This window comes from Myotis davidii, unplaced genomic scaffold (assembly GCF_000327345.1).
Source record: "Myotis davidii unplaced genomic scaffold, ASM32734v1 scaffold1011, whole genome shotgun sequence".
NCBI lineage: Eukaryota > Metazoa > Chordata > Mammalia > Chiroptera > Vespertilionidae > Myotis > Myotis davidii.
In genome coordinates, this window is record NW_006282880.1 from 134,638 (window position 1) to 147,211 (window position 12,574).

Below are 12,574 nucleotides of genomic sequence, written 5' to 3' on the forward strand. Positions count from 1 at the left end.
TTATAATGATCTGGACCTCTGGCAACTTCAGCGTGAAATTATAGCTAAGTTGCCTACAAATGTCAGGTGGTCATAATAATTTGGCCACTCAGTGTATATACATACGTATTTTAATATAATAGGTGAATTTATTGAGGTCTATTAAAATCTGTGATGGTTGATTTTTAAAAAAATATATTTTATTGATTTTTTACAGAGAGGAAGGGAGAGAGATAGAGAGCTAGAAACATCAGTGAAAGAGAAACATCGATCAGCTGCCTCCTGCACACCCCCTACTGGGGATAGGCCCGCAACCAGGGTACATGCCCTTGGCTGGAATCGAACCTGGGACCCTTCAGTCCGCAGGCTGACACTCTATCCACTGAGCCAAACCGGTTAGGGCTGTGATGGTTGATTTTAATTGGGAGTTGATTATTTGGTACATTTGACACCTTTATGTTATTGAATCATCCCATTCAAGAAATGTATTGAGTGTCTATTAAAGTGCCATATACAGTGATCAACAAATAGTAATATGACATGCTTCTGTATTTGGTTAATGTAATTGTATGTCAGTAATTGTGGAGAGCAGCTACAGCGTTCGGACAGGATCAAGCCTCAGACTGACTTGTGGCAAAGCCACATACAAGTCCCAACTTGGAGGGCAAAGCCCTCCCAGCACAATTATAGCCAAAAGGCTATGGTTGTAAGCTTGACCTTATAGTCTGACCCTGCAGTCCTAGATAGCTAAGGGATGTAGGCTGCAGGAGGTGCAGCAAGTGCTGCTTAATCAAATGATAGAGTTCAGAGAATGGCAACAACAGGAAAGAAGCAGATTTGAAACTTGCCAGAACATGGTAAACATCTTGCCCTTGTTTTGCTTTGTGTGATCTGACTATAAAATAAAGCTTGGGCTTACAGGTTGTGTCACTGTTTCCTCATCCAGACACAGTGACCCACCTGGCCCCAACTGTATTCTCTTGTCTGTTTTCTTTAATCCTTCACTGCCCCTCCTCATGTTCACCACTGGCCATGCTGGACGTGGTTGAAGTAATATTTTATTACCAGGGGCCCAGTGCACAAATTCGTGCACCTTGAAAGGAACTGTGGGCCATGAGGCTGCAGTGGGCACAGGAGCGGGTCTCAGCTGATCCTCCATGCCCTGGCCCGGCTCCTCCCATGACAGCTCTTGGTTTCCTGTCTGCTGGCGCTGGCCCTGATTGTTCAGCGCCATCACTGGATGAGAGTGGCGACTGCTGCCCCAATCGCCCCTCAGAAGCAGGGGGAGGTGGAGAAGCCCTGAGGGGCGATCGGGGCTGGCACCAGGTGCTGGCAGTGGGTGTGAGTGCCAGGCGGGACCGTGGTGCATGGGAGCAAAGAATTTTCAGTAACCACCAGAGGCTCCCCCCAATGAAAGCGACTGGCGCCCCACCTTGGTCTGGCGCCCCCGCTCACCTGCTCTACCATCCTACTGTGCCTGACGTCCACCATGTTCTGCACACGCCCCCTGGTAGTCATCACACGTCATAGTGACCAGTTCGGTGTTCCACCATTTGGTCTATTTGCATATTAGGGCTTTATATATATTTTATAATTTTCTTCACTTGAGTCTTTAGAATATTTCTTTCTTTGCTTATTTCTAGGTATCTTACAGTTTTCATTGCTGTTAATGTAATACTTTTTCTTTCTTTTTTTCTGGTAAATAGGAAAACTTTTCCAGGATGGTTGATTGTCTCCTGTGTCACCAATTTACTGTACTCTTATTAGGAGTAGCTGTATAAAGGATGAGGACTATGTTGTGATTAGATTATTCGTTTGTCCTAATATGTGAATAGTGAAGGGGGAGAGCATGGAGAAAAAGATATAGCAGCATTCAAATGTTTTAATTAGTGACACACAAATGACTGCTTTTTTACCTTCCTTTCTTTCTATTTTATGCCTTGTAACAAATATGTATTGTCGAGAACATTTAGTGCAAAAGGTATTTTGAAACCCGTATTAAACAGTATTGAAATAATCACAGTGTACTATTTGCCCCAGCAGTAACTACAACATTTACATAATGAAACACTTAATGTAGAACCAAAACCATGCTGTAACTATTTTGAAAGTGTGGGAGGAAGGAAAAGGAATAAAGATCTAAGAAACACCATGTTACATTTCAACCAACAATGTATTAGAGTTATAATTTCTCTACATCCTCATTAACACTTATCAACTGACTTTTTGATTACTGTGTAGTAGCCATTCCCATGAGTGCGAAGTGGTGTCATACTATGATTTTGGTTTGTCATTCCATGATAGTTTAAAATGTTAAATGTTGTGCTTATTGGATATTTGCATATCTTGTTTGGAGAACTGTCTATTCAAAGCCTTTGCCCATTTTAAAATTATTTAGGAATAAGAATTCTTTATATATTCTACATACCAACCCTTTATCCAGGTATGATTTGCAAATATTTTCTATCATTCTGTGAGTTGCCTTTCTTTTCTCCCATTGGAGGTTATTGTTCCACTTTCTTGGTGATATCCTTTGTAGCAAAAAGGTTCTAGCTTTGATGAAGTCTGATTCATCTATGTTTTCTTTGGTTGTTTATGTTTTTGGTGTCAGATCTAAGAAACCATCACTAGATCCAAGGTCATGAAGATTTACTAGGTTTTCTTCTAGTAGTTTTATAATGTTAAACTTTGAGACATTTTAAGTTAACTTTTGTATATCATGTAACATGGGGGGTCCAACTTTATTCTTTGCATGTAGATATCCAGTTGTCCTGACACCATTTGTTAAAAAGACTTTAATTCTTTGTTGAAATCAGTTCACCATGTGTGTCGGTGTTTATTTACAGATTCTCAGTTCTGTCCCATTGATCTATATGTCTATCCTTAAAGCAGTACTTCTCTGTCTTGATTACTAGAGCTTTGTATTAAGTTTTGAAATTGGGAAGTGTGATTTCTCTAACCTTGTTCTTTTTGAGACTGTTGGCTAGTCTGGGTTTCTTGCATTTCCATAGAGATATTAGGATCAGCTTCTAAATTTCTGCAAAAAGGGGAGGTGGGAGTAGGTAGAATTTGGATTAGGATCGCATTTCACCTGTAGATCAGCAATTTTGAACTTTTTTTTCATCTCATGGCCTACATAAACTAATTACTAAAATTCTATAGCACTCCAAAAATATGTTTTTTGCTGATCTGACAAAAAAAGATGTAATTTTGATTCATTTACAATGGACAGCTATTGTGTTGGCTGTTATCATTTTTTCATTTGATAATCTTAGGGAAAAGAGGTCAGTGCCCTGACTAAATAGTCAGATACTGCATGTTTCAAAAATTCTTGCAGCACATTGTTTGAAAATTGCTGCTATAGATCAATTTTAGGAGTATTGCTAGTATTTTGCCTTCTGATCTGTAAACATGGGATGTCTTTCCACTTATTTAGGTCTTTGGTGTTTTTCAATAATATTTTGTAGTTTTCAGAGTAGATTTGCAACTCTTTTCAAAAACTATTCCTGAGCATTTCTTTTTTATGCTATTGTAAATGGAATTCTTTTCTTAATTTCATTTTCAGATAGTTCATTGCTAGTGCATAGTTTAAATACAGTTGATTTTTGTACAGTGATCTATCCTGCAATCTTAATGAATTCACTTATTAGCTGTAATAATCTTTTTATCCTTAGGATTTTATGGTCAGGTCTTAGGCAAGTTCAAATGGTTTCCTCCTTTTCTACTCTAAATGCTTTTTCTCTGTTTTGCCTGAAGTTCTGGCTAAATCTTGCAGTACAATGTTGAATAGAAATGAGGAGAGTGGACATTTTTGTCTTGTTTCTGATCTTAGGGGAAACTTTGTTTTCCCCATTAAGTATAATGTTAGCTGTGCTTTCCCTAGAGACCCTTTTTTAGGTTGAGGAAAGTTTGCTTTCTATTCCTAGTTGGTTGACTCTTTTTACCAGGAAAGGGTGTTGGATTTTGGTTAAACACTATTTCTTCATTTATTACGATAACCATGTGTTTTTTGTCTTATTTACTAGAGGCCCAGTGCTCAAAATTCATGCACAGGGGTGGTGGGGGGTTGGTGGTGTGGGTTCAGCCTGGCCTGTGTGCTCTCGTAATCTGGGACTCCTTGGGTAAGGTCCCTAGGCCTGGCTGGCGATCAGGGCCTAGCCTTGCCGCCACGGCCACTGCTTGCCATCTGTGTGGTGCTGCCCCTTCCCCCCTGCCCTAGCCACTGGTCGCCTCCCTCTGTGGGTGACAGGCATGGGGTGCGATAGCTTGGCTGACCTAGGCCTCCCTCTACAGGGTGATTGCTGGCCTGCTCACACACCGCCACAGCATCGCTGGCTGGTGACCTGGGCCTCCCTCTCTTGGGCGATCACGGGGCCCCAAAATCGATCACCCCGCAGAGGGAGGCCCCGCCCACCCACCTCAGTGCTGCCAGCTAGGTGGCCTGGGCCTCCCTCTGTGGACGCCAGCAGGAGGCAGCTGATGAATCTTTCTCTGTCATCGATGTATCTCTCTCTCTCTCCCTTCTTTCTCTAAAATCAATAAAAACATTTTTCTAAAACGTTCCTCTGTAGGTGAATGTGCTAGATTATTTTATTCTTGAGTAACATTTAGATCTTCTTTGTTTTCATTTAAGTGCCAAGGATGACATTGATCTTGATGCCTTGGCTGCAGAAATAGAAGGAGCTGGTGCTGCTAAGGAGCAGGAGCCTCAAAAGTCCAAGGGGAAGAAGAAAAAAGAAAAAAAACGGCAAGATTTTGAGTAAGTATACTTCAAATATATTTCCTTTTTACTAGCTTTGGTACAAGATTCACTTATTAAGCTGATTCCTTGCCTTAAATATATTTTCATCTTTTCTAGTGAAGATGATATCCTGAAAGAACTGGAAGAATTGTCTTGGGAGGCTCAAGGCATCAAAGCTGACAGAGAAACCGCAGCAACAAAGGTGAATGGTTGTTAGCCAGCCTTGCTTCCTAGTGCCTGTTTTTAGGGAGCTGCTTTTGCAAACAGATAAAATTTTCTATAAATTCTGATGCCAACAGGGGAAAAGCAAGTTTTAGGAAAGAAATAATGTCTTTTAAAACCTTTTACAGATAGAAAGGTGCTTTACTTGGAATCTAAAGGTGTTTTGGGATATGTTGCCTGTTTATAAAATTGATATATTTGGAGATAGAACATTTCCTGTCTCCATCTTCAATTTCTTAAATGTTGTTTCTTTTTCATCATTTGAATTTGGAGAGGCCTTAAAACAGTGGGAAAGTGATAGGTATTTCTTCTTATTTCAATACCCCCCCCCCCCTTAAACTTTGTGTGCCATTTGAAGAAGCTAGTAAATGTGGATTGTGCTTAGTGCTGGCTTTAGAGCACCTGAATTCTGACATTCACTGTGAATGTGAGATGTGCCTGACGCCTAGGCTAGCTTTTGTTACTTACTTGAGGTTTATACCATTATAAAAAAAGACTTTTGAAAATATTTTGAGAATTTTTTGATGTGTTTTTAATGAAGTATGTGACTGAGGAGTTTCAATTATTTATTTTAAAACAAAATATAACTCTGTTAATATTTCTAACAATGGAAATTTTTTAGCCAACAGAAAATAATGAAGAGGAATCCTTCTCAAAACAAGATAAAAAAAAGAAGGGACAGAAAGGCAAAAAACAAAATTTTGATGAGAATGATAGTGATGAATTGGAAGATAAGGATTCAAAATCAAAAAAGACAGCAAAACCAAAAGTGGAAATGTACTCTGGGAGTGATGATGATGATGATGATGATGATTTAAAAAAACTTTCTAAAAAAGCTAAAGGGAAAACTCAAAAATCAAATAAGAAGTGGGATGGGTCAGAAGAGGATGAGGATAACAGTAAGAGAATTAAAGAGCGTTCCAGAGTAAATTCTTCAGGGGAAAGTGGTGATGATTCAGATGAATTTTTGCAGTCTAGAAAAGGACAGAAAAAAAATCAAAAAAATAAGCCAGGTCCTACTGTAGAGAGTGGGAATGAAGATGATGACTCCTTCAAAATTAAGACAGTGGCCCAAAAGAAGGCAGAAAAGAAAGAGCGCGAGAGAAAAAAGCGAGATGAAGAAAAGGCAAAACTGCGGAAGCTGAAAGAAAAAGAAGAGTTAGAAACTGGTAAAAAGGATCAGAGTAAACAAAAAGAACCTCAAAAGAAATCTGAAGAGGAAAGTGTAAAATCCAAGGTGACTCTTGATACTGGAACAGCCCCTGCCTCTGATGAGAAGGGAGAGGTGCCCATAGCCGCTGAAGGTTGGTAAAATTATTGCAGAAAGGGCAAAAGGCTTGAGTTCATATTTAATCTAAGGTTTGATTATTATGCCCCAAAGTCATTTTCTTATTTGTCCTTGGTTATAAAGATGCTTCATTGTAAGAAAATCTTAAAAAACTACATCTGTGTACTGTTTGAATTGATGTTTATTGTTAAAGATTTATATGTAATACAAAATGTCTTTCAAGTGGTTTGTACACAGACTAGGATTTTTATAGAATTTCACTGTGATAACCAATTTTTCGTTGATAAAGAGTAGACGTTGCCTAATGAAAATTTATTCTTCTCTGACGATAACTTGGTGTCAGGTGATAACTGAATTCTTTCCAGTTTTTATATTTCTTTATCAAAGTTTTTATTAACTTTAAAGAGAGAGAAAGAGAGAGGAAACATTAAACTGAGAGAGGGCGAAACATTGATTGGCTACCTCCTGCATGTCCCTTACTGAGGATAGAGCCCACAACCCAAACCGGGAATTGAACTGGTCACCTTTTGGTGCATGGGACAATGCTCAACCAAGCTACCCAGGCCAGGGCTTTTAGCTGTTTTTAAAAACCCAATTCAGCCTGTGAAATAGAAAAGTGAAACATGCTGAAATTAGTTAACATCTTTTAAGCAATAGCCACTTTTTAGTACCATAACTAATTACAAAAAATAGCTTTATAGTTAAATTTCCCATTCTTAATCAGAATAAAAACAGATCAAATGATTCACATAGCTTTTCTTTAGACTAGTAAAACTTTTAAGGGGAAAATTGACATAACTTTTTTAACCACTTGAAATATTATCTGGACATATTTGAAGAGAAATACCATGAAAGTAGCTTTATAATCTTTAGCTTTCTAAGCATAATACTATAGAGTTCTTAGAATATAATTACCTATATTTTTGTGTTTTACCCTTCTAATATCTTAAGATTGGCATCATTCATATTATTCCCATTTTATAGAAGCAATACTAGCTAAGAATTAAGGCAGGAATTCAGACACTGTGGATTAAGAACTACATTAGATACATTATATCTTGTCCCTGCTGACAAGATCCTGCTGTCTTCTGGCATCTCTCAGGACATCTTAGAGCAACACCAGTGTTGCAGGCTTCTAAGGAAGCTAACTTGGGGATTCTAAGCTGATCTAGGTGCTCAGGTTCTCCTGTGCTCTTCTGGATGCCTTGATGCCTGTAGGCTCTAGCCTGCTGCTGGCATCAGCTTCAGCCCATTATGGTCCTAGGATTCTGGGGTTTGCTCATCATTGCCTTAGGAAACTTTAAAAAAACAACAGTTTATCTATTCTTTTTTTATAGATGACAATGAAGCAGACAAAAAGAAAAAAGATAAGAAGAAAAAGAAAGTAGAAAAGGAAGACAAAGAGAAGGAGAAGAAAAAAGGACCTAGCAAAGCCACAGTTAAAGCTATGCAGGAAGCTCTGGCTAAGTTGAAAGAAGAAGAAGAGAGACAGAAGCGAGAAGAGGAAGAACGCATCAAACGGCTTGAGGAATTGGAAGCCAAGCGGAAAGAAGAGGTACGTTTTCATAAAGTTGCTGACATTGACATTGTGTTTAACTTAAGATCTCTTCTCTATGAAATATCGCTAACCTCTAATCTGTTGTCTGTCTGGATTTAAATAATAAGATCAAGAGGTACAGAAAATTCTACCTTTATTTCCTGAGGTACAGACAGGTGTTGCTTATGTATCATTGCCAAGACATAGTCTATTCTCAAGAATAATCATTATGTGCGCCCTGGCTGGTGTGGCTCAGTGGTAGAGTGTCAGCCCAAACACTGAAGGATCACTGGCTCGATTCCTGGTCAAGGACGCATGCTGGCAGGCTCATTCCCTGGCCTTGGTTGGGAACATGCAGGAGGCCACCAATCTGTGTTTCTCTCTCACATCAATGTTTCTCTCTCTCTGGCTGTCCCCATCCCTTCCACTCTCTCTAAAAATCAGTGGAAAAAATATTCTTGGGTGAGGATTAACAAAAAAATTATGTATAACATTTAAAATATTTTCATTTGGAATCTCCTAACATAATACTTGCATGTATCGCAAAAGCTTTGTTTGAAGGTTGGGTTTTTTACATTTAAATTTTATAATTGATTAAGCTAGTACAATTTTTGTCTGATATATATTCTTTTATAGGAAAGATTAGAACAAGAAAAAAGAGAAAGGAAAAAGCAAAAAGAAAAAGAAAGAAAAGAACGCTTGAAAAAAGAAGGGAAACTTTTAACAAAATCTCAGAGAGAAGCCAGAGCCAGAGCTGAAGCTACCCTTAAACTTCTACAAGCTCAGGGTAAGTAGTATTTTTAATTAATGGGAAGAGTCTAGATCAGGGTGGGCAAACTTTTTGACTCGAGGGCCACAATGGGTTCTTAAACTGGACCGGAGGGCCGGAACAAAAGCATGGATGGAGTGTACGTGTGAACTAATATAAATTCAAAGTAAACATTATTACATAAAAGGGTACGGTCTCTTTTTTCAATAGTTTTATTCATTTCAAACGGCCCGGATCCGGCCTGTGGGCCGTAGTTTGCCCACGGCTGGTCTAGATGCTTCTCTCAAGTAGTTGTATCTTTATAAGGATCAAAATGAAAATTGAATTGTACTAGAACAATTCCTGTAAAAATGCTGTGAAAAAGTCTAATAATGTTAGGCGATATAATTTGCTTATGTAGGTTAAAATTTTATGTGTAAATGATAGTGTATGTATAAAAACATTTTTTGTCCCCCAAAATAAATGAAAATAGAGAATATAGTTAAATGAGTCCCCATTTACCCATCGCTCAGTTTAAACAATTATCAATATATATCATTTTTGTTTTGTCCCCCACCTACTTTTTTCCCTTGTAGTATTTTAAAGTAAATTTCAGATACCATATTATTTTACTTATATTTTACTTTAGTATGTATCTCTAACAAGTAAGGACATTTTACTTTTTAACATGAATAGAGTACCTCTTACTTCTAACAAAGTTAATTCCTTGATAGCATCTGATTTTCTGTCCATTTAAAATTTTTCCTCATTTGTCTCCAAATGCCTTTTATAGTTGATTAAGAAAAAAAATCAGGATCCAGAGCCATAAAACAAGCTTTAAGACATTTGAAAGAATTAAAGCAAACAGAATAAAAAATAAAACATAAATGAACTGTCTGGCTGGTGGGCACAGTGGTTAGAGCATTGGTCTCTACACTGAAGGTTCATGGGTTTGAATCCTGATCCAAGGGAACATAACCTGGGTTGGAGGTTTGATTCATGCCCTGGTTGGGGTGAGTGCAGGTGTCAGCCAGTCAATGTGTCTCTCTCATATTGATGTCACTCTCCGCCCTCCCCTCACTTTCTGGCTTCCTCCCTTTCCCCTCTCTAAAAATCAGTAGAAAAAATATCTCAGGTAAGGATTAACCAAACACGCACGCATGCACACAACAATTACACTAGGAAAGAATAATAGAAATATATTGAGAAAAATCCAGAAATATTTGAAAATTAAACAACCTACTTCTTATTAATCCATGAGTTCACGAAGTCCATGAGAATTAGAAAGTAACTTAAAAAAAAGATAAAGCACAACAAAATTTTGAAAATGTGTGTAGAGGGAAATTTATAGCATTAAAATGCTTCTTTTAGTAAAAGATGAAAGATTGCACATCAATAGTCTTACGTTTCCCATCCTACCAACCAAAAATAAGAAGAGCAAAGTAATGTAATAGAAAAAAAATAGAATCAGTTAGGCCTCCTCATTCTACCCCGCCTGCTCAGCAGCAGAGGCGGTGGTGGCGGCAGCGGTTGTCCCTGCCTCTCCGCCACCTCCACCTCGGCTTATCTCCAGGCCAGTGGCGTTGGCAGAGAGGGGGACAGTAGTCATAGATGCCCGCCCTGCCTCACAAGAAGCTCCCCAGTTGTTGCACAGTCTCACTCTTTGGGGAAAGTTTATGCTAGAAAACTGAAAGCAATTAATGGGTGAATATGATCAGATTTTTCCACCAAGTTCTCAGTCTGATAAGGAAAATCCCTTGTTGTCAACCTAAAGAAACATTCAGAGAAGACATCTGACTCCTTTCAAGATGAACTTGAAGGTTATATCAAAGTGCAGAAAGCCAGAGGCTTAGAACCAAAGACTTGTTTCAGACAGATGAGAGAGGACTATTTGCAAACCTGTAGGGACAAAGAAGAGGTTGATTTCAGACCCAGGTACAGAAGATTTGATCAAAGACTCCCAACTGAAACCATCCAGACCCACCCGAGGTCATGCAGTGTTTCACAAACAATGGAAAACCAGTTACCTCGTACTACCAGCTCATGACAGCATGAGATACTGTCAATTCACCAGGGACTATTTCTCAGGAAAACCAGCACCCCTGAACCTTAGTCACCAAGAGTATAATTATAGCTCATACAGTGTCGAATCTAGAGTTTACAGGCACCTCTCAGAGACCAGTACCAGTGCCCATAAAGCCGGCCATGAACGGACACACCCAAAGAGAAAACGGCACCCAGGAGGGGGCAGGGAAAAATCGGAGGAGCAGCAGCCCGAGCATAAGAGGAAAAAAGGTGTGAGGAAACAGATTTAGACAAACACAAGAGCATCCAGAAAAGCAACACAGAGGTAGAAACAGTCAGGATCAGCACAGAAAAGCTTAAGAATCAAAGGGAGAGAAAAAGACAAGATGTAGCCTCTAAGAAAGAGGATCGTAAGCGCAGAAAAGAGAAAAAAGAACAAGGCACAGAAAAGGACAGAAGAGGAAATGCTTTGGGACCAGCCTGTCCTTGGACTTTGAAGCTCTTGAGTTGATTCTCTTGAGGTTAAACTGAAAAATCATTGGGGAGCTTGGTTTTATGATGTTCATGTTCATAGCACTTTTCTCATGGAAATAGGTACTGTCACTTCTAACAAAGGCCAAGTGAACAAAAAGTATTTAGGCCTTGGCCGGATAGCTCAGTTGGTTGGAGTGTGGTCCCAATAAGCCAAGCTTTCAGGTTCAATCCCTGGTCAGGGCACATACAAGAAGCAACCAATGAATGCACAAATAAGTGAAACAACAAATTGATGTTTCTCTCATTCTCTCTCTCCCTTTCTTTCCTTCAAATCCTTATTTAGTATGCTTGAGAAATCCAACATGGAAATTACTTTTCTTCATTTTCTAGAAACATCATTACATTTTTCTTACATATAATGTAATTTTCCTTAATGAGAGCAGCTTTGCTTTCATTCATCAAACTGCTATGATTATGGAAATATTTTTCCCTTGGGAAGTCATTTATTTTAAATTGGAGGATTAATAGGCTTTGTAGAATCTATTTCTTAATTGGGTTTGTTTTAGTTTGGGGTGGGGTATTTTTATATTTATTAGTTTTTTCAATTTACATTTTTTCCTATATATTCTTTGTCCTTTATAGATTGAATAATGAAAAACATTAAAATAATCTTAGGTTACATATGGCTTTAAAAGTTTCAAAGAGTATACAAAATCCACTTATAATAAGTACTTATAATGAAGTTCTAGTTTCTAAAAAAAAAAAATGAAGCCAAAAACCAGTTCTTGAAAAAAAAATGAATAAAATTGATAAACTTCTAGACTGACTAAGAAAAAGCTAAGATAAATTATTGATATCAGGAGTGAAAGGGTCGGGAGAGGCATCATCATTACAGATCCTGTAAGTATTAAAATGATAAGGGAATAGAACGAGCAATTCTATACTCATAAATTCAAAAGCTCAGATAAAATAGGGCCATTCCTTACTAGATATAAACAATCAAAACTCATAAAGAAGTACATAACCTGGATAGTCCTATATCTACTGTAGTCTCCCTTCAAATGTGGAGGATACATTCCAAGATCCTCAGTGGATGCCTAAAAGCATGGAGTAACAAAACATACTTATGTTTTCTCCTACATATGCATACCTCTGATAAAGTTTAATTTATAAATTAGGCACAGTAAGAGATTAACAAGAACTAAAATGAAAAATATAACAATATTAACTATAATAAAAGTTATGTGAACATGGTCTCAAATTAAGACTACAAAGAGTTATCACTACACATTTGTTAGAATACATAAATTAAAAAGAATCAAAACATCTGTTTTAACCAAATGCTGGTGAGGATATTGAACAGTTGATACTCTCATACATTACTGCTGGGAATGCAAACTTGTAAAGACACTTTGGAAAACAGTGGTCAGTTGCTTAGAAAATTAAATACATATTTACCTAATGTGCCATAATTTCCACTCCAAAATCTTTACCCCAGAGAAATGTTCACACAAAAACCTCTACATACAAATACTCATATCAGCTTTATTTACAAATGTC

General features: G+C 38.0%; 1 protein-coding gene across 1 annotated transcript in view; it reads left to right on the forward strand.

The window, feature by feature from the left end:
* Nucleotides 1-12,574, forward strand: part of EIF5B (eukaryotic translation initiation factor 5B) — a 66,041-nt gene that overhangs the window by 6,983 nt on the left and 46,484 nt on the right. The window contains exons 2-6 of the mRNA XM_015561806.1: nt 4,613-4,738; nt 4,838-4,922; nt 5,565-6,246; nt 7,568-7,785; nt 8,404-8,561. Coding sequence (XP_015417292.1) covers nt 4,613-4,738; nt 4,838-4,922; nt 5,565-6,246; nt 7,568-7,785; nt 8,404-8,561 — 1,269 coding nt within the window. The remainder of the gene's footprint in view (nt 1-4,612; nt 4,739-4,837; nt 4,923-5,564; nt 6,247-7,567; nt 7,786-8,403; nt 8,562-12,574) is intronic.